Here is a 26,817-nt window from a genome sequence, read left to right as displayed (position 1 = left end):
ACATTTTTTCCCTTGAAAATTAACCCGTATGGATTTAAAAGTGATCCTCGCAACAAGTCGATGGCAAGGAAAGTCCTGCACTTGTAACTTCCCAAGTACCTTTTTTGACCGAGTTGGAGCGGTATCTTTTTGCACTTGCGAGTAAAACTCACCTTCAATCATGTAGACCTGCTTCACAAGTCATGCCTGCGGCAAGCCAGTCAAAATAAACGAATGCAAATGCTCTAGTTACACGACCTTTGGTTGGATCAGGAAGCCTGGAATTCTTTCAGACTTCGGAGCAGCACAAAGTAAAACGTAATGCCGAGGAAACTTCATCCAACAGCCGCATAATAGCTTACTCCCTGGTGACACTTCATATTTTAATTCTGATCATAGTTTACATACATGACCGTGCAAAGGCATCTAAGTTACAGCACTGACTGATAAAAGAACTTGATCTCAGATTTCAATTTCATGCTACTCCAATTTCATAAATAACGAAATTTCATAAATTTGATATAAGTTACAGCACTGATTGATACCGCTCCAATTTCATAAATAACAATGCCGGTTTGTGGTTCATCTCAGAGCAAAGCCTATACAATGCTGTTGTAACCAAATTTGATGCTATATATATGCTCTAACCTACTATACTGGTGGTTATAATCTACTACGCTGGCTTCATTAATAACAGAGCCAGTATCGTTGATCTCAGAGCAAACCTATCCAAGGCTGTGTACAACGATGCTGAGATCAGAGTAATCCTCATCTACTTACAGACAATAATGCACCGAAGACTGATATTGCACATAGAGCAGGTGATCCTAATTACCTAACGTATGTACAACAAAGAAGGCAAGCGCAGCTAATAGATTCATACAGCGTCCTCTGCAGCTGACGAATCATGGATGAGCTGCTCCCGTTTCTGTGCTTCTATAACCTTTTGCATCGCATACTGACACCTACAAACCATAAAGGTCATTTTCTGTTAGTACGGAAAATACAGCAGACATTCTTCACACTTTTCTGAACAGTTAATAATCAATTTCGCAAATAAGGATACATGAATCCACATCATTGCTATTCACTAGCTAAGTCATACAATTATTCTTGCCAAAGCCAAACCCTGCAATATACAATCCAAGGGGCGAATAGTGCCCGTATGCTGCTCGTCAAAATATACACAATTTCTGTTACTTAGATTGATTGAAGGGCTAACTGAAACTGGTGTAATTTCAACACTGCTAATATAGGATGGTCTGAAATTCATACTAATTTTCATATGGAATAGCACAGAAATATAACCATTACATACATAGAACTTCCATGAGAGTAGAGTTTTTGGGGATATACCTCCAAGGGAGATGATCAAGGAACATGCGAGGCGACACAACAAGGTCCATAAAGTCTTTCCGATTAGCGATAAATGCTTTGTAGCTCCTATTCTTGCGACGAGTCACAGTTGTCTTCTGCAATGGAGAAGTACTTTTCTTTACTGGAACAACATGAACAACAAGGCCTGGAAGATAAACCTCTGGTGACTGTCCTTCAGATGAGCTTATTGTACTGATGTGGTCATTTGAAGCAGATGTGAGTTCGGTACCATTATTTAAACGAGACAGTCTGTACCCCTCACCGCATTCATAAAAGTAATCTTCTTGAAACTGATCATCTCTAGATTCTCTACAGTGTGAAACATCCAAAGAACCACGGGGTGCAACAATGCATTTCCCTCCATCACTGGCAGTAGTCATTCTAGATCTGCCCAACTCATAATTAATTGCTGCTGTGGAGCTAACTCGATATTTTGGGGTATTTACCAAGCAAGATATTGCTTTGCCAAAGAGAAATAAGCCACCTCTTATTGTATGCATTGGATTCCTTCCATGCATTTTATCATTACTTAGCTTAGCCTCACTGACTATCTGCAGAGCACCAATTGGAGCACAATGCTCTATGGCATTTTTCTCATCCGTTCTGGCATTCATCATCCCACCAACTAGTTTACCCACTTTAGCAGAATTGGGCGAAGCCTTTGACAGAGCCTTGACAGCCAAACCACGCAATCTAATCACTGAGTTCATGGATAATCGTGCAGAAAATTCATCATTGTGGACTATGCTGTAAGTGATGGATGGTTTATCAGAAATCACATGTTGCTGCCAGCATCGGCAAATAAATAACTATAAAGTAAATTCCACTTGTAAAGGATTTTAAATTTCACCTGGTAACAAATTGTGAGCATGCATCTGCTATCACATAATCCACACATGGTGCGGCTCCATATGCATACACATGTAATTTCGGGAATTGTCCGTATAGCTGTATTTTTGTATACAAAGATGACTCAATTGCAAGAAAATAAACATTACAGGCACAATACAATAACTAAGCCATGCATTCTGGAAAATCTTCAGCATTTCTTGCTTCATTTATTGCCAATCACCGAGCATTTGCATATTTTTAACTCAGCATTGCTAAGTAAGGGGCTTTTCATTCTGATAAGGAAGTTTTTTGGGGGGCTAATATTATGAGCTCATCTTCCTAGATGTGATTTGATATAGCACTGTCTCAAAAACTGAGTAGACAAAAACATACAGAACCCCTCTAAAATTCTCCTGCTCTGGTGGTTCCTCATCTAGTTGCCCAACATTTCGTCAACTCATTAAAGAAATTAAATCCTAATTCATCATCAACAGTAGGCTCGTCGCAGCAGCCATAGATTACCAAGATGAACTCAACAGTCAACAATTGTACGAAGACAAACAACTAAGTAATACAGAAATACTTAGTTCCCTAATGGTATCCATATTTAAGTGAAACATCATCAAGAAGACTCACTTAAGTTTATAATTAAATATGACAAGCCAACATCATCAAGTGACTTCAAATAAAATTCTTTGTATGTTGAAAAATAAAAAGCTTACCTTAATACCAAGAAGTGCAGCTACAGAACCTCCTAAAGAATGTCCAACAATGTCAATATTGTATCCATGGCACTCACAACCATCCCCAAGAAGAGAAGATAAGAATCCAGCTGTCACTGTGTCTGACTTATCTGCAGGCAGTTCCATGACAGCTGTTAATGCTATAGTGCTGCATTACCATTTGTCAAAGAAAAAGGAGTAAAAATGTAAAATATATACTGTTGTTCCTTTTTTTGGATAAATCAGCAGGAGCACTGCTATGTCATTTAAGAAGAGGCAGCATGCAGCCTTACATGGTTGTTCAAAAATTATTCATTGTAGCAAATTGAGGTATTCTTGTTTGGAGTTAATGCAATATACTAGGTCCTGACCTAATAGTACTTTTAAATTAAGAAGAAAGAAAAAAGAACCATATAGAGATAATATAACATGCTCTGCACACAAAGAAAAAAATGCATGTTCTCTTGTTGACCTTGATGCATGGGCTGTCCCTCAAGTACTGTGTACAGCTCTCGAGCTGATTCAACAATTCCTGCATGTCCATAGTGTGGAAAAGATGAGAGAACGGTATTCTTCAGTTGAGGGGACAACTGATCAGAACTGCAATAGAAAAAAAAAATCATCTCATCAGGCAAAAGAAGAGTTGAATTAATGATTTAGTTCAGAAGGTGACCTCAAGGTCATAGTGACCTAGATCAATTTCCTAGAACATTTTGTCAGGTTCATTCAGCGAACTAGTAGGGATAATATGGTCTAAAAATCGCTAAACGATACATGTTCATAGGCTTGCTTCAGAACATAAATGTAAAGGTGGTTCTCTGATGATGTGAATGACAAATAAAGGTAATTCATTGATTCTTTTATATACATTTTTTTAAAAAAAATCTAGAGTTAACCTAAATAAGTTACAATACAACAAACAAGCCAAAGGTGCAGTGAGTTACTTGATCAACCCATCCAAGTCATCCATCGTAAGGGAACATTCCTTACACAAGCCATCAGTTATAACATCTTCTGGTGTCTCAGTTCCACGGATAGCAATGACTACTGTACTCAAATCATGTAAGACAATAACAAAATAGGCAGCCTCGCGTTTCGTCTGCAAGCAGAAAAGAAGAGAACTCATCTTTAAAAAAAAGAAAAGAACTTGATCACAACAAAACTGTAAACTATAATTTGGTAAGAGGATGAGCTGATTTACCTGGCTAACACGACCTTTCCGAAGGACTTCCGGGGCCACATTGGCATATTTTAGGAAAGCAGCTGCATGCCCTCTCCAGCAGTTATCGCCTTCAAGTATTGGTCGTCTGCAGAAGTAAAGTTCTACAAGCATGATTATGCATCATTCAACTAATGAAACATGTTTTGGAGCTCAACCTGTTGGCTTGGATGCAAATGGAAATTTTATTTCTTTCTTCCTTTTCTTTTAAAAGAATCTATTTCTTTTTTAATGCAAGAGAGAGTGGGGACAACTCCTATGTGTCATTCTATGCTTTTGCCGATCACAAGTTCACAGCACTACTCTTCAAGTCCGCATTCTTTCTCGACTCAAAAGAATGAAGAACCACCAAATTTAGAAAAGGTTATCAGGCACCAAGAAAACATCCCAATATCTGCAGTCTACACGGCATAATCTGACAGGTGGCAGCAAAGTATTTTAAGAAGGCTCACAATATTTACCTAGCACGAGTCCATGGAGTCAAAACACCTTGCCTATTGAGCCACACACAAGGAAACATAAGAGGATTCCTTCCAAAATCAAGCAGTGGACCCTGAAAGCATAACACGTTTAATGTGCCTGGCAAGAACTGAAAAAATAGACAGATCAGGGATGTGGGGAATAACTGTATAGGCAGCTTCAGCAAATGGATGAAAGAGAACAGCCTCTTGGATGAGATCTTGAGGAGCCTCCACTAATTCTTTTGAAGTAACAGTGGACAACTTAGATTTCTGCAGTAGTGAAAGACCTGAAGGAAAATCATTTGGGATACAGGTAAGTGTGGTGAACAGTAATATCATGAAACCACATCATCAGGCTTTGCTCTAAAAGAAGTTTCAATCTATTTTATTAGTCAAGGCAAATAATAAAGTTCCAATATAGTTCTCTAAAATATTTTTGACCTTTAAAAGGCTCACGATATGGCATACAGCAGCTTCTAGATAATTTTAGCTGACTACCGGTCTAATGTAGCTGCGATCTTTGTCACATTGATGCTTCTGATTTTATCCATTAGGCAAAGATAAAACATGTATATTCACCAAGAGTGAATAGAATTGAGTTTTGGATTGCAAGGTTAATAGAAAACTACCTGCTACAAGCTCAAGATGACCAGTTCCAGAAGCGCGATAAGCCATAAGATCACCCAATAACTGTGCCACGACACATATGTCATCATCTTCCAACACACTCCTAGAAAGGTTAAGAGCAAAGTTACTAAGTTTGTTCAAACACCAATGATATAAGGACATAAGAATGTGGACCAGATGGGAACGTACGAATACTTGACCCGCCCTAGACAGCACAAAACTTCACGGATTCCATGATCAAACACCTCCCGGTAGTGAGCCCTCCACGCAATATCATGTGATGCATAAAATGATCTCCACCTTAGTACATCAGAACCAGTGACACACTGAACTACAATTGCCACCCACATACTGACAAGAAAAACTATTAACAAGATGCGCTTCCACTCCTTGTTGTTCTGAATTTTTCCTGATAAATTTCAGGTAACAATAGCATGACTCAGTGATTAGCATCAAAAGCTGCCAATCCTTATATCAGAATTGAAGTCTCAACAAAATTTTATCCAATCCAATCCCCAAAAATGGTTTATGAAATTGTGTGAACCTGAAAAGCACTGTTTTAAAGACCCTTCGGCTAAGACATCCTTTATGATGGCACACATCAAATAAATTGCCAATACAAATTGCAGCATTGTAATGATCATTCCAAATCGTGTCCACCAAAGCCATCTCTTGTACCGTAGCTGTCCACAAAAAGAATAAAGCTTCAGATACTACTAAGGGAATCTACTGCCATGTCAGATATGAACTCTGTTAGCGCTTAAAATGCTACAAGGTGATTAGCTTAAGAAAACAAAATGAGGACAACCTATCGCTAATCAAGCTCTCTCTTGGATGAAGTAATTGCGAATGTCCCATCCTGGTGAAGGGAAAATTACCAGAGAAAAAAGAAAGAAAGAAAGAAAATCAATAGTTCAGAACACTAAGCTTTCAAAAAAAAAGGAATAATTCAGAACACCGTCTTTCATTTCTCAATGAATAATGATCTTCTCTCATGAATTATGATGGAGACAAAGATGTCAAAGATTCAGCAGTGTACAGCATGACGTAAAGGTTGAAGCTGGCAATAAGCAACCTATATCTCAGGGCAGAAGCGAAGACGGTTCGGCCGTCAGAGAACCAGAGCGGCATTGCAAGCACGCAGTGCCACCAATATCTCAGGGCAATATTGTGATTTGTGAAACCACCAAGCGCACCACATGATCACAGCCTCCGGCCAAACCCAATTTTCAAGGTCGAGCACTTTTGTACTTGGGAATAAAATGCTGCTCTTTTGAGCACGCAGCTCGCCTGCTCCTATTCGGTTTCAGAGAACAGTACTACTCCCCATGCTTTTTGAACATTAATTTTTCTTCGCATTTTAGTAATTACTAGTATTAACCATCAACTTACGGCGGATTAAAATAAAACACTGAGTGCATTAAGCTACGGAGGTTGGAGCTTACGCGGGAGAGTTGGCGGAGGTCGCGCTCGCTGTCGACGTGGGCCCCGATGGCACCGGCGGCGATAGCTGAGGCGGCGGCGCCCTGCGCGAACCCCGCCACCGCATAGGCGAGGAGCCTCGAGGCCGATGCCGCGGACGCGACGGCGGCGGCCGGGCCGAGGGCGCCACCCCCGCCGCAGCGGCGGAGCGCGAGGGCCGCGACGGCGGCGCCCGTGGATGCCACGGCGGCGTTGAGCAGCGCCGCGCACGCGGTGGCCCACCGGACGGTGGACAGCACGTCGGCGGCCATGCGGGTTCCGCCTCGGCGGTGGCGGGGTCGAGGCGGCGGAGGCGACGAGGTGGAGGCGCACGAGGCCAGCACTGGGGCTGGGCAGTGGGCAGTGGGCACGGGATGCCATGGGCACCACCTGGATTTCTTAAGAGGGGGAAGGGAAGAGGGCCCAGCGCCAGTGACAGTGCGGGCTGTACTGCCATTTGGTTGGCAGTTGAGCTGCTCGGTTTTGCTGCGCGCTTTCTCGAGGCCGCGTACAAAGACGAAAGCAAATTACTTCCGGATAGATCCACCTGTCTGTGGGCCCACTGGTCAGCTACTGACAGCAAATCTTTCGTGGGAGCCTTGGTTTGCACTCGTCGCTGCGTCTCCTTTTCCAGGTTAGAAGAAAAAGTTCGCGGTCTGGAACCCGGTGCGGCTCGTGCGGGCCCCAACGGCCTGGTTCGCGCCGGGCCCCACGCGTCATTTGGATGCCGTGCGATGGCTAGGTCTTGGTGTGGGCCAGGGTATTTAGGTTGGAAGTTAGTGGTTGGCACGTGAACGTCGCGTAGCTACTTTATTAATTTTTTGAAAAGTAGCTACTTTATTAATGACGTGGCACTATTTCTGGAACGAGGTTGTTTAATCGGGTCATCGTGGCAGGTACCGCTGGTCAACGCAAATAGTCCACGCCACTTGGCGAACACAGCTGTATGTATGTCTGCGTTTGGGCTCAAGCCAGATGGTGTTGTGAATGTGCCTCCGGCCCAAGTGAGCCTTTTTTTTTTCTATTTCCGCCTTCCAATTCCCATTCCCGTTTCCGCTATATGAAAACCTTGCCGAGATCAAACGTAAAATTATAATAAGTCATATAAGTTTATTTTATTTTATTTTTTATTTTTATTTACTATTATCTTACATGCATGCATGCATTGTACAGCCGTACATGTACATACACATAATAATTTTTAGCCCAAAAAAAACGTACACACAAACAAGATGATCGAGCATGCATGAAAAACCTTGTACTGCGCACGTGCATCGGTGCATGTACTCCATGGAGAAGAACGGCCGGTACATCTGTATGCGTGCACTAGCTCGATGTTATACCTGCAAATCATGCGATTATCATCAGTTTATGGGGTGCTTGAGCTTTTGTTCAGACAGCATCCCCTCGATGGAAGCCGTCCAGGCCTTGCACTGCGCCTGATCTTCGAACAGCAGCTGCACCGTCGCCCCTCCCGGCGTGCTCAGCGCCGGCGGGAGGAACTGCCGGTAGTGGCGAAGCTAGTAAATTGAAGGGGTGCACTTGCCGAATTTGATTATTGGAGTTGGATGGGGGTGTACTTGCCGCCTTGTGGGTGCCGTCCTGCAGGAAGATGGCGGCCGTCCTCACCCGCACCCTTCCTGCACAACACACCAAAAACACCATTGGACATTGGTATACAACACCAGCTTGCTCGTGCTTCTCATGCAGCAATCTTATGGGAAAGTAGAGTCGTCGCTGATGCCTCACCACAAGGCAGGCAGACCCTGAGGGTTGTGCCTTTCTGGATGTTAGCTCGGATGCTGACGGAGTTGCCGTCGCTGATTTCGGCCCTGACGTCGGCTGCCCTGATCCTCAATGCCGCAGCACCCCTGAGAGCTGAGAGAGAAAAGGCCAAACAAGAACAGACGCGATGATCAAATAACACCGGTGGATTGGATTCTATCAAGTTGTTTTCGTTAAGTTACATGTAGCAGCAGAGGCAGTGAGTGCGAGAAGCTCACCGAGGGAGCGGCTCTCGCGGCCGGCTCTCACGGCGGACGCGACGCGTGCCCTGTTAGCGCCGCCGGTCTCCGCGGCGGCCTCGGCGCAGACGGTGGCCACGAGCGCCGCCGAGAACCGCGCCCATCCTCCTGTCACCGGTGGCAGCGGATGTGTCGCCGCCGCCCCTCGCTGCCGGCGGCCCCCTCAGCTCGCACACGGACACCATGCCGGCGACCGCCGCGGCGAGCTGCGCGACGGACACGGCCGCGTGGGCCTGCGCCGCTCGTCCCTCCTCCTCCTACGCTAGCTGGCTCCCGGTGACCGACACGGCGCTCAGCCGGAACCCTCGCAGGATCGCCCTCACGTGCCCGGCGTTGAGCTGCTGAGTTTTTTTGTCCATCCGGATTGAAACAACAAAGAAGCGATCACTGTATCAATATGTTACGTTACGACATGATACTCACTGTGCTAGCAGTAGCAGACCAGCCAGTGGCACTGTTGTGTTACTGCAGTTACAGATATAATATACAACGTGCTCTTCTACTGTTTGTACGTGTCAGCTAGTACTAATGTGCCATTCTTTCACGTTCTGTTTTGTGTTTTGAAATGGAAATCTGTCCTTTGATTTGTTTCGTAGCATGTCATGATTTTTCTCTACTGTTTCTTGTCGTTACAGTGTGCGTACTGCGTACCCAGGCAGGTTGGGATAGCTTGTCCCTGCGCTGCACGTACGGTGGAGCGAGGCGTCCCACGGCCACGGGCCACGACAGCTCCGATCCATCCCATGTCTCGTCGAACAAAATTGGAGGGAAGGATCGGAGTAACTAATTATTATTATTATTCATTTTCTTTATTTCTTTATTTCTGTATTTTTCCTCCTTCGTATAATACATATGTATATCAATAGAGAAATAGACAATGTCTAGTGCCTGAATATGTGGACATGGGTGGCTATACTCAAATACGCATGTGACATGTCTTCGTGTATTGAGGACAATATAATGTTGAATATGCGGTGAACGTGAAACTACTTCTTTACTTGCTGAAAATTAATTTCATGAAGATATGTCTAGGCTGAAAATTAATTTCATGAATGAAGTCATAATAGGCAGTCAGGATGCTGAGAAATTGAGATTCTATATACTGTCATGGTCAATTGTGCAATCGGCTCTTGGCCCAAAAAGATATCTATTTCAATATCAAGTACAAAATTGCCGCACGTTATTTTTATTTTAAGTCAAACCTATCTAACTTCAACCAAGTTTATAGAAAAATCGTATCAACTACTACTACCACTATAAATCAATTTTATTAAATGTAACATGAAATATGTATTGATAGTGTGTTTATTTGGTATTGTGAAAATCAACATATTTTTCTATAAAACTGGTTAAAGTTAGATAGGTTTGATTTATAACAAAGCTAATGTGATAAATAATATGGAACGGAGGTAGTAGCATGCCTATGTACTTTCTTTCGAAAACAATCATCAATAAACTAGCTAGATAAGACGAGGAAGTGATTGTTTTGTATAATATTATGAAAGAGGAGCCTTGGGAATTCATGGTCAAAGTAAAATGAATTTGAGTTTGCTGTGTAAATGGTGGTGGAGCTTGGAGACTGGAGCTGGGCTCTAGAAAGAAATTGTAAAACAAATAGCAGTACGATCGATAACTTAAGTAAGCTAGCCTACAAATTTCAATATTTGGAATGACTTGCGTAAGGCCCAAGGCGCGAGGCTTGTATCTAAGTGGTGAGAAATGGAAAGCAGTGCCTGCAGAGAGGGTGGTGGTGGCCGGGATGAAGTGCCTAGCTAGTGATGAATTTGTTCGTTTTGCATCTATCTATTAAAAAAACAGTAATATATAAGGAGCGTTGTTTCTATTTAGCAAGAAAGGAGGTACAAAACTGAGTGACGTGAAAGGCTTGTAATCTCATTGCGTTCTGGAGTACTAATGAATTTCGGGTTCACCCAGGCAGGAAAAAAAATGTCTGAAGCCCGTTCGTTCGGAAAAAAAAGTGATGAAATTATCAGTTGGAAAGCTGCGCTGCATGTGCATAAACATACGCTGCAAGCCGGCGAGAGTATTTGGAAGAGATCCGAGGAGGAGGGGCTCCACGAACGAGAGAGGAACTCCATGGCTTGCTCAGGCATATGGCCGGCATCTCCGCTGGGTAGCAGCTGCTGGTAGAACTCCATGGCTTGTTCAAAATTTACAAGCTGCAGCTGCCTAAAAGGGATAGATGCAACAGAGAGTGAGGTCAAATGCATATGGTGTGATGAGAAAAATTAAAGACCATCCTGACACTGTCTATATATAACCAGGAGTGGAGCTTCTTCTTCTTTCTTCTTTCTTTTTTCTTTTTTCTTTTTTGAATGGGACAGCAGGTGTGAAGAGCTGTTACCGAGTTAACTATGCTTAATAGCTCAATATTCTGGACGGCCCGCTAGAAAACAAGTAGAGAATGTAGCAAGTTTGAAAGCATGGCCTAGGAGGAGAAAAAAGTTAGCGTTCACCTGTTCTCAAGTGTTCTGCTCCTGCAGATCGGCAGCCAATGGCGGCTTCCCTTAACGGCTTAACCCATCCCCCGTCAGTACGTGCACCCTGCTGATTGACTTGGTGGCCTGTAGACAGCAGCATGCATGGTTTGTGATCATGTGATGCGGTAGGCTCAAGTCGCGAGGTTATGATGCAATTCGTTGCTGCTGATTAAACCAAAGGGACGGATCACAATTCCAATCCGGTCGGCGTGTGATTTGGGGATAATAACATTGCTACAGATTTCCATATCCTGTCGAGTGTCAAGAGACCTTCCTGCACCGATGCTAACTGTTCAGCTGTCATGGAGTGTTGTATCGGGAACCCCGGGCTCGAGCGGCGGGCAATCTCGAAGCTAACGGGACGATGAACTGCCGAAGACGATGAAGTCTAGGGACGTAACCGGAGTGTTCAATTTAGCTCCTCCTCTTGTATCTCGCCGGTTGTCAAGTGCTGATACGTTGCTTGCCTATCTCGATCTCTGCAGGCCGCCGGCCTTTGTTTGTCGCGATGTGCGTGATTCACTGATAGAGATTTCCTCGTCATCATTCTCCTGTGCGGCTAACTTGCCCTTGATTTCCTCGTACCCAACCAAACTGTTGACTATGATTGCCTTGCCTATGATGAACAGATGAAGAATACACAGTGAATACTTTGTCAACTGGATTTTTGCCCTTGTCGTGTGCCTCATTTTTTTATATATAGTCTAGGAACAAGAGAAGCTACAAAAGTTGGCATAGTGAATTAGAAAGAAAGGATGTCGTGTTCAATGTTTGCACCAACAGAATGACAACAACAACTATAATAAATAAAGGACCAAGAAGTAAAGGGAAAAAAAGGCTAGAATATTAATCAAAGAGATTATATTTTTTTAAAAAAAAAACTACCGATATTTTGTCAAAACTATCGTAAAACTACAAATTTAGTAGCTCTACCACGAAATTAATTTTGACAAATTATATGTATTGAAGTGAAATTTACCCAAATAAAAGATATAATTCACAACGAAACGGGAGAACTGAAATTAATTTAACAATAACATTCATCCAAAAAAAGTTGTATGGAGATTTTCGAAACAAATGGATGATCCATATTTCCACACAAAAATTCGTTAGCCATCGCAAACTTTTTTGTTTTGAGACCGTTAGCCATCGCAAACTAACAGATATAGTTGCGAATTTTGCTACTAGCCCACTAAGGTTTTCTTCCGGACTTGGGCTTTAATAGCTGGTTACGCGGGCTTGACAACAGGTAATGAAACCAGCGGTTGTTGGACCACTTAACAATAGTCTCCTCCGCCGCGACCTTTCTAGTGGGCCGTCATCCGAGCACGACTCCTTGGGCTGCAGCAGAATCCAGCCCACCTGGGACCACGAGGCTGCAATGCTGCATGATGGGCAAAGACGACGACGGTCACCGCGCATGTACATTTTTGCATGCGCAAGCGAGTCACTCACGCTGGTCCTGGTAACAATAACAGTTAACAGCACACAAAAGGAGTGGTAGGTTTGTAGGACCACGGGGAGGCGAATCTGAGCTTTATCCCTATCATTTGACCACGAACCACCCCATTTTGTCCTCATCCCGTCCGTGTTGAGCGAAGCGAGATGGAGCAAGAGGCCAAGGTCACGTGAGATCACTATCCAGAGAGGCCATGGTCAAACGGCCGGGGCGCTGCATCGATCGGCAGATACGTACAAGACCCTAAATCACTCTCTTTTAGGCAAGAAGAAGAAGAAAAAGTTGGCTAGCTCAATGGAGTACTATTCCTTACATAAAGCTAAGCATGCATCCATGCTACAGATTAACTAATTGTTTGATTCCTGATGAGTATGCTGCTAATTAAAAAGCATGCATGGATGTGTAACACAAACATTACGAATTCAAGCTGCACATACGTTGGCAGGCAAGGCATTGTAGCGTATTTTTCGCAACTTATATCTGCCTCCTGCGAACAAAAGTGCTTGGATCTGCACACAGGACATGGCATTTCTAGAGCTCTGCATGCTGCACGCTCAGATTCCATGCCTGCACTGCATGGCGTCTGCATGCACGCACCAGAGACTGTCAGAAAGAAGGGAAGGAGTAGCACGCGTACGGTCATCAGGAAATGCGGCCATAGACTTGGACTGTGACAGAGCTAGCTGCGAAGCTATTCCTGATGATCTGTGCTAGCGGCTATGTATAGGCGGCTCCACGCAGTAACTGCTAGCCTGAGGTACAGTATTGTATGTGATCCAGTCGATCCATCTACAAGCGTACTAGGACTGTTTGTTTGTAGGAGTAGTCTTCAAACGGCTCGGCGGAGCCTAGCTAGCTAGTCCCAGAAAAGCTGCCCAAATCAATGCAAGTGTTTTCAGTGGGATTGCCTTGCCTCCCACAAACAGCTCTCTCTCTCTCTCTCTCTCTCTCTCTCTCTCTCTCTCTCTCTCTCTAAACTGCAAACTAAACTGCAAAGCAGTCAGATAGAGTAATTATACTATATGGGTACGTACGTAGTATTATACACACGGCCGGTTATCTTTTACAGTGTTTACGAGGAGTCGCGCGCACGGGCGGTAGCTCAGCTCCCCGTTGATTTCTCCTAGGCCAGTGCGTGCTGCTCGCTAGGGTTTGAACGGGCGACCCACGCCACGCCTTTTACCATTCTTAATTTAATCACCCCCGCCATCCATGCAGCCCGGCCGGGCCTCCGCTCGCTAGATAGCAGTAACCTTTGGTTTGCATCTCAAACTACCTAAGCCAACTTGGAGGCGTACTATTTGCATTGTTAACTCACAGTTCAATGAAATGATTTTGTTTAATTTTGTGGATGCTTAAGCACTCCAAGTAGCATGTAGTAGTAGTAGTATGCACGTAATCCCCTTGCACTTGTCCATTAGTACAGAACTACGTATATATACAAAGCTGCCAAGCTGGAGTACCCAATGCCATGCATGCATGAATGTAGCAATACGCCATATGATCACATTCCTATCCTCAATTTTTGCATGTGATCGACTATGCTCCATCATATTCTCTACATCTAGGATTTTTTTTTAGAGCTAGCTCGCAAAAATGCAAACTCGAAACGGATATATGATCGATCTGCACACGAGCGTTAGGACTGCAGTTCATTCACGGGCCCATACTTGTACTCCACCTGAAGAAGACTCTTGTTGGATATATGGGCACAAGATCTTTTTTAAAACACTTCCCCCCTCCATTATCTGTTCACCTTTTTGTGCTGGTTTGTACGTAGTACGTGGAAGTTCATATGCCACACTAGCTAGCAGCAAGTATAGGACGTGAGAGAGATCGAACAAAGTGGTGGTGATCACGTGGGCTATGTCTCGTAAGTCATGCATGACTCGTGAATGGAGAGGCTCATGATATGATCTTCTGTTGCCGCATTGCATTGCATTGCATTGCATTGCATCCAAGGAGAGGAGCTGAGACCCACACGTGTGGCTGTCCATTGCTAGCCGCTAGCGATCGATCGACATCGACTTGAGTAGAAGCAAAGCATGCACGCACATGCCAGTGGACGCGCACATGCGCTTTATCGTTCCAAGAGAAGATTGGACAGCGACGACGGTGGACGACTGTGATCAGTGTGCGCACGTGAGAAGCCATAAAATCTCCATTTCTATTGTACCGTATCATGCGTTGTGTGTTCGGCCGGCCGGTTGGCGAGAACAGAACGACGACGCATCATACTATATGCACTACTGTCATCGTATTAATTTGTATACGTGTATATAGGCAACGCAACTATATACAGACCTAGCTGCTTATTCACTTGTTTTGTCCGGAATATGAAACAACAAGGAGTATATATGCACCTTTCAAACAGAGAAATTTGGTAGGAGTGATTTCCACTATATGTCTCACATGCTTAATTGAAATAAACCCTATTACTACTACTTATGGGAAAAGTTCAAAAAATATAAGTATACGGTCCTACCTAGCCTGCGACTAATTTGAAAGCTACTCCCTCCGTTTCAAATTGCAGGCCGTTTTGGCTTTTCTAAGTTCATATATATTATTATGCATCTAGACATACATTATATATAAGTCTATAGCAAAAACTAAGAATCTAAAAAAGTCAAAACAATCTACAATTTGGAACGGAGGGAGTAGCTAGGACTGCAAATTAGTCAAACATGTCATTTTTAAAGAAAACAAATTAGTCAAACTTGTCAGAAAGTTAAACTATGTAGTCAAGTTGACAATCAAGACTGCTAGCACAATGGAACAACTAACGATGGTTCCACCTCCTACAAAAAATAAGTTCCATATAACAGAATGAATGGAATTAATTCTAATTTGGACTAGGAACATATATATGTATAAGTATTCATGCAAATGATAGTAATAGAGATGTGTCTCTAAAATTTTCATATTTACATATATTATCATAGATATTTCATGATGCATGAAAGCTATTATTTGTGACTCAACAAGCAGCTTAAAACTTCTTAGTTCAAATTAAGCAAGGGCCGCCATTCAAACTGGCGTTAAGGAACCTAGTTGATATATAGACAAGCGCGTCTTTGAAGTGAACATGGTTCTTTTCTTGAAATTATGGGTGGGGTGGGGGTGGGGGGGGGGGGTTTCGAAGCTTTTCAGAGAAGAGAAAAAAAATTTAAAACTTACACCTAGCTGCAAAGCAAATAAAGTTGCGACGCACACATTCTGCAAATGGACAACCTTATTTACGACTAATTTATGATATTTTGGACTATGACACTATATTAATAACGCATATATATTTTTTTGGCCACTATTTTATAAATACATTTTTATATATAATTAATTTCATGCATGTATATATATTTCAAAAGTCCTCAAGACAAATCTTTGCATGTTCAAGCTTTCAAACCAATCTAGTAGTCCCAACCTGTGAATATGGATTGGCATTCTCAAGCGAAAGATCAAGCTCAATTAACCTAGCTCCAGTTAAAAAGCCGCACACATCATCAGCCAGTAATTAACCAGGCTTCACCGGGTAAGTATGAATAGGCCGGTAACTAAAGATACTCGTCAGTTTGAACTCGCCTCCAGCTAGAGCTGGCTAGCTTTGACGGTCAAAGTTTTAGGCGGGGGGAGGGGAGGCAACCGGTGCAATTACCAAGATAAAAACACACACGCCCTATCTTAACCTCCACTTCTCCTTCCCCCATAAAGAGAGAGAAAGCATTAGTTTTCTGTACTGGCCCGGAGAGAGAGAGAGAGAGAGAGAGAGAGAGAGAGAGAGAGAGGGAGAGAGAGAGAGAGAGACCTCTTGTTAACAATTCGTCCTGGAGGATCCTATGCGAGGTTTTTAGGGTGTTTTTTTGCTCACTTCTCTATGCGCGGCGTCTGGAGCTAGACGATGGACTTGCTTGGGAACGCCAAGCTTTTCTATGGCCGGAAGACAAGGGTTCGTGTCCTCTTCTAGGGTGCAGGTGGCACGCCCTCTCCGTCGACCATGCATGAACTTGCCCTTTTCTTTTCATCTTTTCTGCCTGTCCTTCATCTTTTGAAGCAATTTAAAGAGTGTTTTCTTGAAGCATGCATGGCAACAAGCAGGGATTGTCGTGCACCCCCTCTACAGTAGTGCTCTGATCAGGGCATGTTTGATTGCAGTTGATTGGTTGAATCATGCCCATCTCATTAGTACTACAATTGAGTATTGGTTCTAAATCATGATCATTACTTGTGAAATGGCTGTGTGCTAAATAATTTCTTATATATCTTAAAATTACTACCGCTCTTCTGTCTATGATCAAGGAAATATTTTGGGGCATGATTGTAGTAGTAATATTAGAATCACCACTAGTACATGTACAAGTATATGGGTGTGGGTGTGTTTTGTGGCAGAGGTGATCGAGGAAGGGCGAGCCTAGGGATTTGTAAAAAACCATGTCAGGCATTCAGCTTCTGCAGGTGAGCTGTGAGTGGCTTTAGGGTTTCAGGAGAGGCCCAGACCAGGCCAGGCCTAATTGTTCATACGCATATTTCAGAAGGCTTGAACAGTGTTTTGGCTCATAGCCACAACAACAATAATATAGTTGGGACACGCAAGCATATACATGCTTGCATATGTCAACTGGATGCATAAATGTTCAGCCACCCCTGTGTACCCGTGCGTGCATGTGCACCATCCTGTGGAGTATATACTTGAAAAGATCATGCAAGAACATCTGCTTACGAATTGAGATCCTAGACAAATAGAATGTGAAGCTTAGATCTCGCACCATTTCTTTTTTCCAAGAGGATTTCTTAATCATTCTTAACAGCAACTTTCGGTCAAATGGCCGTGACAGCGTAATACTATTATCGAGTAAAAGGTCGTCACTTTATTAGTACTGCATGTACAAGCATGCGCAGATACATCATCAGGTACTGATATAGGCACACATATAGTCTTGTTTTGAGGAAAATGAGACAAAATATAGTGGAGACTTCCCCAGAAAGCAGAAGCAAAAAGTGCTTTCTGTTCAGTTAAATCATGCCACACTGTTTTTTTTCTGTATTGGACACACAGTGTACTCCATCTTTTTTTCTTATCGAAAAGAATCTTCTCCTACATGTATATGCTTATATTATACTCCATCAACCTATATAGACTACATGCAGTAGTATAGTGTGTCTTCACATAGTGCTATTACTAATCTTATGGAGTGTACTGGTTGTATAAATATCTACCAGTACTAGTACTGTTTGCTTAATGCTCCAAAACTCTCTGCTTGACTTCCCCTTCCCTTCCCTAAGCTTTGCACTCACCAAAATGGCTTCTTGATCTCCTCCTCTACTTCCTTATCAATCTAACAAGAGCTCAAGAAGCAACCATTAGGGGCAAATTAATCGCAGCTCTATCAGTTAATCAACCATGGCTACTGTGAACAACTGGCTGGCTTTCTCCCTCTCCCCGCAGGATCTGCCGCCTTCCCAGACGGATTCCACCCTCATCTCCGCCACCGCCACCGACGAGGTCTCCGGCGACGTCTGCTTCAACATCCCCCAAGGTTACGTATCGATCGATGCAAGCATAACTTTACACATCTACAGATAGCACATGGCACGCGTATGTACTCATTATTGAAGCTTGCTGCATGAAATCTTCGTGCAGATTGGAGCATGAGGGGATCGGAACTCTCAGCGCTAGTCGCCGAGCCGAAGCTGGAGGACTTCCTCGGCGGCATCAACTTCTCGGAGCAGCACCACAAGGCCAACCTCAACGTGATCCCCAGCAGTAGTAACGCTTGCTACGCGAGCTCAGGCGCTAGCACAGGCTACCACCAGCTGTACCACCACCAAAGCTCCGCGCTCCATTTCGCTGACTCCGTCATGGTGGCCTCCTCCGCCGGCGTCCATGACGGCGGTGCCAGCATGCTCAGTGCAGCGGCCACCGTCAATGGCGGCGCTGGCGCTGCCAGTGCCAACGGCGGCAGCATCGGGCTGTCCATGATCAAGAACTGGCTGCGGAGTCAACCAGCTCCGCCGCTGCCGCAACCGAGAGTAGTGGCGGCCGCCGAGGGCGCGCAGGCGGCGCAGGGGCTTTCTTTGTCCATGAACATGGCAGGGGCGCAAGGCGCTGGCATGCCGCTTCTCGCCGGAGAGCGAGGCCGGGCGCCCGAGAGCGTGTCCACATCAGCACAGGGTGGAGCAGTCGCCGCTCGGAAGGAGGATAGCGGTAGCAGCGGCGGTGCCGGCGCCCTACTAGCCGTGAGCACAGACACGGGTGGCAGCGGCACGGTTGCTGAGACGGCGGCGAGGAAGACGGTAGACACGTTCGGCCAGCGCACGTCGATTTACCGCGGGGTGACCAGGTAGGCCCGGGTGCAATGAATGAATCATGGGACTTAGGAGTATTAACTAGCACAAATCAGCAATGCATCAAGTAATGATCATGAAATTAAACAACAAACCATTACTAATGCAAGATGCTATGATAGATTTGATTGCATCTAGCTAAGTTCTTGCTTGATGTCTCTTTTTTATGAAGAAAATGAGTAGGCCCGATGCTAGCAAAGTAGCATTTGATGATTTGGGTGATTAGGACTGTCATTGTGTTGGGCATGATCGTTGTGTAGTGGGAAATTAACAAAAATCTTCTACTTTTGATTTATTTTAGGCATAGATGGACAGGGAGGTACGAGGCTCATCTGTGGGACAACAGTTGCAGAAGGGAAGGACAAACTCGCAAGGGTCGTCAAGGTACTAATGCCAGATTGCATATTCAAATCAGCTGTTGTGCTTGATCTTTCCCCCAATGTTGTTAACTGATATTATTACTTCTCTTTGATCGTCTCTGTATTGACTATCGTGATTTGCGGGATTGAACTCAACTCTTCAATCTACAGTCTATCTAGGTACGCGATTTCACTTGATTCGGGTTGGACTACCTTTTTTTTTTCTTCAAAATCTAATAGAAGGAATCATATTTTTCTCTCGCTATTCTCACCTTTTTTTTTCATCTTTTATCATTGATAGGTGGTTATGACAAAGAGGAGAAAGCTGCTAGGGCTTATGATTTGGCTGCTCTTAAGTATTGGGGTCCCACGACGACCACAAATTTTCCGGTATGTATATGTACAACGTAGTTTCACATTAATAGTTGCTATTTCTCAATTCTGTTAAATGGTTAGTGATCTGAAGTGAAGGTTCTGCCAGTTTTTGTTAATTATGTACATTGCTGGAGTTATACTTAAAGGCATTTGTTTTTGTATTTCTAGGTGAGTAACTACGAAAAGGAGCTGGAGGAAATGAAGCACATGACAAGGCAGGAGTTTGTAGCGTCTCTGAGAAGGTCAGTCTACGATAATCTTTTAATTTATTGAGACAAGAAATTACTCTATATTATTAGATGTTGGGCAAGATTAATAGATCAAGATCATATTTGACACAAACTACCCATATATGTGGTTGCAGGAAGAGCAGTGGCTTCTCCAGAGGTGCATCCATTTACAGAGGAGTAACTAGGTATAACTTCATATAGTGATGTCGGCAGATGCGTAATATATTCAGCAATGGATAGCAAATGTGAGTGGTGTGTAACTTGAACCTCTCTGTGTTTTTAGGCATCACCAACATGGGAGATGGCAAGCACGGATTGGACGAGTTGCAGGGAACAAGGATCTCTACTTGGGCACCTTCAGTAAGTAGAGGGTTTTTTTTTAATATATTAACCACAGAAGCAAACTACAGTCAACTATAACCATCTCAATGCTTGCAATTAGAAGCAATAAGCAAGTGCTTCATAGCTGATGATGGTACTCACTAAGAGACCTGCTGTACATGGATGTATATATGCTAGCTGGCTATTAAAAATGTGAGCATGAAGCCATTCCAAGTTGCATTGCAGTAGTGTATGCATTCCTATGCAAGTGGCTGTTTTTTTCAAATCTGATCCCATGTCTGGTGCTATTGTTGTCTCCCATTCACCCGTGCATCAGGTCAAAGTAGCACTACACTACCTTAATAATTAGAAACAAGCGAGCATGCATCTGCAGTAGACTAATCTCAAGTTACAGCTTAAAATAATTAAGCTACAACATTAAAAAATTCTGATTAATAAGCTATGTCACATGCATTTTGCTCGCATATACCATGCACCGTGCAGACGAAGTGCAGCACGAGTGTGCTTGGATTGATGAGCTAAGCCGAGCGCAATTATGCGTGGGTGCAGGCACGCAGGAGGAGGCAGCAGAGGCGTACGACATCGCGGCGATCAAGTTCCGCGGGCTCAACGCCGTCACCAACTTCGACATGAGCCGCTACGACGTGAAGAGCATCCTGGACAGCAGCGCGCTCCCCATCGGCAGCGCCGCCAAGCGCCTCAAGGAGGCCGAGGCCGCCGCGTCCGCGCAGCACGCTGGCGTGGTGAGCTACGACGTAGGCCGCATCGCCTCGCACCTCGGCGACGGCGGCGCCCTGGCAGCCTACGGCACGCACTACCACGCAGCCGCAGCCGCCTGGCCGACCATCGCGTTCCAGCCGAGCGCCGCCGCCGCCGGCCTGTACCACCCGTACGCGCAGCCGATGCGTGGGTGGTGCAAGCAGGAGCAGGATCACGCGGTGATCGCCGCCGCGCACAGCCTGCACGAGCTCAACCACCTGAACCTGGGCGCCGGCGGCGGTGCGCACGACTTCTTCTCGGCGGGGCAGGCCGCGATGCACGGCCTCGGCAGCATCGACAATGCCTCACTCGAGCATAGCACCGGCTCCAACTCCGTCGTGTACAATGGGGTTGGGGACAGCAACGGTGGCGCCGTCGGCGGCGGCTACATGATGCCGATGAGCGCTGCCACGGCGACCACGACGGCAATGGTGAGTCACGAGCAGGTGCATGCGCGGTCACATCAAGGGGAGCACGACGAAGCCACCAAGCAGGCGGCGCAGATGGGGTACGAGAGCTACCTGGTGAACGCGGAGGCGGCCTACGGTGGCGGGAGGATGCCTTCGTGGACGCCGGCCTCGGCCCCGGCAGCGGCAAGCAGCAACGACAACATGGCCGGCGTTGGCCATGGCGGCGCGCAGCTCTTCAGTGTCTGGAATGATACATAAGCTGCGTGCGCCGGCCTGGCATCGCGGTAAAACGTACGCTCACATAAGTAACACTTAGGGTTCCTGATGGAGGTGACCATTGAGTTGTTCTTTGTCATATGCTTAAGTTCTTTGTAGCTGGAAGGAAAGCTAGGGTCTCTTCTGAAGGGAGGGTGATGGTTTGTGAAGAGTGTCATAGGGCTACCTCCATGGCGATACCTTCACTTGCTGACATTTTGGGGTTCAGGTTCAGAAGATGGATACCAACTAGTAGTATTAACCAAGTCATTAGATGGGTAGAAAATGGAGCTAGCAAAGCCTGCTTGTAAATTGGGCAAAATGTGGTAGCTAGGGTGGATGACCTGACATGAGGTGAAGACTAATGGCATCTAAATTGTCTAGTGTTTCCATTCAAATGATCAAACTAAGCAGGGAAATCAAGCAAGTTCTATATTATCGTTTCGCTGTGTTCTATGTCCTGTATACTCCTATTGTTTTCAACAGTACATGGGCTCAATCCACTTACCGTCGGCCCAAGTTTAAGGCACCGTGCAGATTAGGCCCAACCAGTTAGCCCGAATTGGCTGCCACCGACCAAAAGCAAATGCACACTTCCTTCTTTTCGGCACCAAAATGAGCTTCCTGCTACCTCCAAAAGCTATTTTCTCCTCCTTGTATCATTATATGTGGCAAATCAAAATGTCAAGGGGATAGGCAACAGATTTTCAAACAGCATGGGAGTGGAACAAACCAACAAATAAACAATCATTTGTTAGTTAAACCTGCTCAACTCTTGCATGGAGATGGAGCAGGAGGGATTTGTTAGCCTGAACCATCTGAGCTGAACACAGGAATGCACCTTTTTGACTTGAGATTTAGTTGGCTGCTATCCTATCAGGTCAGTGGGCTATGCCTGAGTAGTTGAAGCTACACATGCCACAGACCTTTTTGCTGGATGAAAATGAGGCCACAAGTTATCTTGATCTCTAGTATAATCACCCAGGAGAATTACCAGCTGGATTGATGAAAGGGTAGCTTCAAAGGTCCTTTGCAGATTTACGGTGACTTGGAACAATACTGGGTTTGCTCAACTCAGATTGTGTTTGTATTTTCGTATATTACCTGCACAATAGTAAATAAACATAATCACATTATGCCATTTTAAAAGAGAAAAATGAAATTTCCACTGTTTGCTATACATGACGAAAAAAATCAAGGCATTGTATGTGCTCATTTTAGAATGCAGTGACATGAAGCAGAATAATGTTGACCCGGTTCACTCATCCCCTACCTGCTCTCTCTGTCCCTCAAACCTTGTGACCATGGCCATTATAAATAGCCATCCATATCAAAGCCAAAACCATCCACATCTTCTCCTGCTCTCACTTGACAAAGCACTATCTAGCCATGAAAATGAGCATGACAGGCCAGCCAAAGGGTCACCTATGGCTGGTCTTCACCATGTTGTTTGTCACTTTTGCAATGCACGGTGAGGGAGCGAGCAGCTTTGCACCACCTTCTCTTTCCATATCACCAACATATGATCCTGTTATTAAGGTGATAGGGAAGGTGTACTGCTACAGATGCTTCAATGAGGCACACCCAGAAGAATCCCATGGGAAAAGGCACCTGGAAGGTGAAATTTTGTCATCACCCTGTTCTTATGATCATATCATGCTAATGCAGTCAGCTTGAAAATACATCATTGTTCCTTTTTGCTCATAATTATCCTCCTTAAACATCAGCTGCTGATCTTTTGAGACTTATCCCTAAATGAGTAAATGTCCTTCTGAGTTTCATACTAATTTCTTAACAATAATCTGGGTGCAGGAGCCATGGTCAAGGTCACTTGTCAGGCAAATGACCAAGCACTCGTGGCATTTGGTTACACCAGAAGCAATGGCAAATACAGTGTGATCCTTAAGGGATTGCCAATTAGCAACACCTATGGGGCCGACTCGTGTAAGGTCGAGCTCCATGGAGCACCAGGAGGATCAGACTGCAATGTGCCAATTGAGTTAAATTTGTCTGGGCTCAGTGTTTACTCCAAGTCAAGCAAGGAGGTGGTTCTCCAAGCGAACCAGATAATGGCATTTGCATCAAAGAATACCTTGGAATGTTCAAAACCTCACATGCCACCACCGGCGCATCCCTACAATTCCCCGCAACTCCCTTACCAGTATCCCTCGCCTCCGGCTAGCCATAAGTCCCAACCATTGCCTTATCAACATTCGCCACCTCCTTCTAACCTGTTTCCTCCTCCAGCTTACCAGTACCCATCACCTCCACTAAACAACTATGCTTCACCGCCACCTTACCTACAGTCCACACTTCCAAACAGCTACCAATCACCACCACCTCTACAAGGCGTCAATTCTCCAGTACCATCCCACAAGTATTTACCACCTCCATACTACTACAACTCTCCACCACCATACGTTTCAAAAAAAAACTCTCCACCACCACAATACCAGTACAACTACGTACCTCCGCCACTAGCTAACCAGTATCCCCCACCTCCATACATCCACAGTTCACCACTTCTACCATCATCAACAGGAACTACATACCAATATAACTCTCCGCCTCCGTACCAGTATGCACCACCTCCACATAGCCATCAATCTTCACCGCCACCTGCCCAGTATTCCCCACAATTACCTCCAAATGCTCCAAACAATCTGCATCCAAGTGTCCCTCATGCAAAGTCTCCACCAGTATCTTCAGCATCTCCACATCCTCTTTACCAGCACAACTCTCCACCACCTCCAATTGAAGCTCTGTCGGCACCAACGCCACCTCTGCACTCCTATCAATCCCCACCACCAACAAATCAGCTATCTTAAGCATCAACATGGGGCTCTTTAAGTGTAAGTTTTCTTTAGTTGTGAAACTTTACATATTATTATATTACACACTGTATCTCCAAAAAAATATCACAGTTTTTTAAAGCTTCAACGTTCCAAGATGCTCTTATGAACCCAAAAATACAGAACTACAATTCGAAGAAAGCAATCATATTCCCAAAGTGCAGTGACATGCAATGCTAATGATATCACTCCGCTCTCTTTTCAGGGCCAGGCGTGAGCAGAATAAACAAAAGACCTGAAGCCTATTTCGATTATCGAGAGGAATCATAGCTGGAGGCTTCTGCTTCCATCTCAGTATTCTAGAGTTGTTTATTGCATTGTCTAGAGTTGTTGCAGTTTACATTCCACTGCCTATAGCTATTTCAGCAATGTAATCATAAGTTCGATGAGCTTTCTTAGTAGCTCTACCAATGAAATATATGGTGTACTCATTGCAGTTAAAAAAATTAGCCTTTTGTGTTTCTGCCCTTACATGTGAAGAAAATGGAACAAATCAGAAATCACCCTGAAAGACTTGTTCCTGAAAAACTCAAATCCATTTTTGCTCCTCGGGTTATACTGTGGCATCTAAACGACATTCAGAATCCAGAAGGGATATCTCCTCTCTACCACAAGATAAATGGAAGGGACAAAACATAGGCAACACAATTTTTACGAAAAACTTGAGCACGCTACGAGTGCATCTTTTTGCGCGGATTGTCGCGGTATTTACTCTGCATTCTTCACCTATGAAGACGGACTAGTGACCTAGCGAGTGGCTCAGAGAACTTACCGGAGAGAGAGTGGCCGCGAGCCCGCGACGCGGCAGTCTACGCGCATGGTCGCCCCGTGGCCCCGTCGCCGGTTCCGGCATCGACGACAGCGACGCCCGGGCCGGCGCCTCTTGGTCGGTCGGATTCGGAAGCAAGCACCGCTGCGGCGGCGGATCTGTCCGGCGCAGAAGATCCGGATTGTTTGGGTGGGCCTGGGCCATGCTCAACCGGCGTTTGTTTGGACCTACCCTTGGGCTAGGCCGTCACTGGGCCAGTAGCGTCTCAGTCTCCGCGTTTAAAGCCCGACTGAAAAAAGAAGAATAAAAAGCTCTCTCCCTCCTCCACTCTGCATCGAACTTTGACGATCACCACTCCAAAAAAAAAAGAAGAAGAACTTTGACGATGAAAGCGTGCAGCACAGCGATCGACGTGGCGCCTACCTCCATGCAGCACATGGAGACACATGATCGTCCAGTTGCGCCGTTCTTCGCATGCACGATCCTGGTCGGTTCAGGTGCACCGGCACCAAAAACATGTTCTCTGAAGAAAGGAAAAAAAAAACTCTTCAAGACAACCACTTCACGTAAGAGTCGTGTCCTACCTACAAGAAAGACACGAGAGCATCGCATGGCACGGGTTCAGCTGGGAAGATTCCATGTGCATCAAAACCTCGCAACTGTAAGGTAAAAGAAGGGCTATGCAATTTGTGACGCATGATGAAATTCACGGTAGGGCGATTTTCCAGAAGCCCATGTAAAACCTGTCCTGCCATCGGTGTCGTAGTCTTTCGTGAATCGTGAGCAAGAAGTAGGCGAGAGCTCGAGGCTCCGGGTGCCCATCATTTTCCAGAAAAGCGACCATAGTGTAGCGGACGAGCCAAAATGGGCGGAAACGAACAACCCGGCCTCGGGCGTCTTTTGCGAGCCGATCATGAGCCTGCGGCTGGCGTTGCAGGAGGGCCACAAGCCCTGGAACTTTGATGCCAACGGAATATGACTGACATATTCCTTCCCCTGCGCCTGCTGTTGCAGACTACGGTTGGAGAGGCTTGTTCTGAGGCTAGGATGGCACGCACATCCATGATCCTTTGATGATCCATCCAGACCAACTGCCATTCAGATAGAAGCTACCTCTATGGCCCTATCCGTTCTCTTTTGTTCTTTTCCCTCGCCCAAATGCTATCCATACACCTCAAATCCTTGATAATATTACGCTAAACAGTCAGTTACCTGCTTATTTATTCAAACTAAACGACCAATTAAATAGATTAAACAGGCTAAATGGATGATTAAACAGACACGACTAGGCACCGTAGCATTTTACACGGCGTGTAAACGGGTTAAACCGCTGTGCACGTGGACACCGATCTACCGTCATCATCCAACGATATCAAATGGTACCCAAAAATGTTAACTGCTATCGTGATTGGTACACTGAAATAGCAACACCAACACAATACACACTGTGAATCAACAGCTTCAAG

General features: G+C 44.9%; 3 protein-coding genes, 1 long non-coding RNA gene and 1 pseudogene across 5 annotated transcripts; 2 read left to right on the top strand and 3 right to left on the bottom strand.

The window, feature by feature from the left end:
* Positions 1-441: 441 nt before the first annotated feature.
* Positions 442-7,054, bottom strand: LOC101776635. 2 transcript variants are annotated; one of them, XM_004970873.4, is made up of 13 exons: positions 6,662-7,052; positions 5,761-5,899; positions 5,406-5,625; positions 5,219-5,319; positions 4,755-4,876; positions 4,590-4,681; positions 4,111-4,216; positions 3,854-4,008; positions 3,382-3,509; positions 2,910-3,040; positions 2,207-2,304; positions 1,336-2,103; positions 442-944 (listed from the first exon to the last, which is right to left on the bottom strand). In XM_004970873.4, exons 1-13 carry the CDS (start codon positions 6,947-6,949, stop codon positions 857-859), a joined length of 2,436 nt encoding a protein of 811 aa, XP_004970930.2. In that variant the 5' UTR covers positions 6,950-7,052; the 3' UTR covers positions 442-856. The 2 variants fall into 2 exon arrangements, with proteins under 2 accessions (XP_004970930.2, XP_012701209.1); XM_012845755.3 differs by having other exon boundaries at positions 3,854-4,216; positions 6,662-7,054.
* A 987-nt stretch (positions 7,055-8,041) lies between these two features.
* LOC101772329 lies at positions 8,042-9,060 on the bottom strand (annotated as a pseudogene).
* Positions 9,061-17,908: 8,848 nt separating this feature from the next.
* Positions 17,909-22,163, top strand: LOC101776233 (AP2-like ethylene-responsive transcription factor BBM2). The gene is made up of 9 exons (XM_022826342.1): positions 17,909-18,192; positions 18,297-18,996; positions 19,302-19,384; positions 19,531-19,539; positions 19,661-19,749; positions 19,903-19,976; positions 20,099-20,149; positions 20,248-20,324; positions 20,856-22,163. Exons 1-9 carry the CDS (start codon positions 18,057-18,059, stop codon positions 21,731-21,733), a joined length of 2,097 nt encoding a protein of 698 aa, XP_022682077.1. The 5' UTR covers positions 17,909-18,056; the 3' UTR covers positions 21,734-22,163.
* A 195-nt stretch (positions 22,164-22,358) lies between these two features.
* LOC111257211 lies at positions 22,359-23,144 on the bottom strand. Its single transcript, XR_002677602.1, has 2 exons — positions 23,004-23,144; positions 22,359-22,834 (listed from the first exon to the last, which is right to left on the bottom strand). It is a non-coding gene; the product is annotated as an uncharacterized LOC111257211 (long non-coding RNA).
* Positions 23,006-25,053, top strand: LOC101775833 (extensin-2). The gene is made up of 3 exons (XM_004970870.4): positions 23,006-23,348; positions 23,543-24,582; positions 24,788-25,053. The coding sequence occupies exons 1-2, from the start codon at positions 23,120-23,122 to the stop codon at positions 24,556-24,558; spliced, it is 1,245 nt and encodes a 414-aa protein (XP_004970927.1). The 5' UTR covers positions 23,006-23,119; the 3' UTR covers positions 24,559-24,582; positions 24,788-25,053.
* The last annotated feature ends 1,764 nt before the right edge of the window (positions 25,054-26,817 follow it).

Source organism: Setaria italica, chromosome V (assembly GCF_000263155.2).
Source record: "Setaria italica strain Yugu1 chromosome V, Setaria_italica_v2.0, whole genome shotgun sequence".
NCBI lineage: Eukaryota > Viridiplantae > Streptophyta > Magnoliopsida > Poales > Poaceae > Setaria > Setaria italica.
This window is presented reverse-complemented; position numbering and strand designations above follow the sequence as displayed.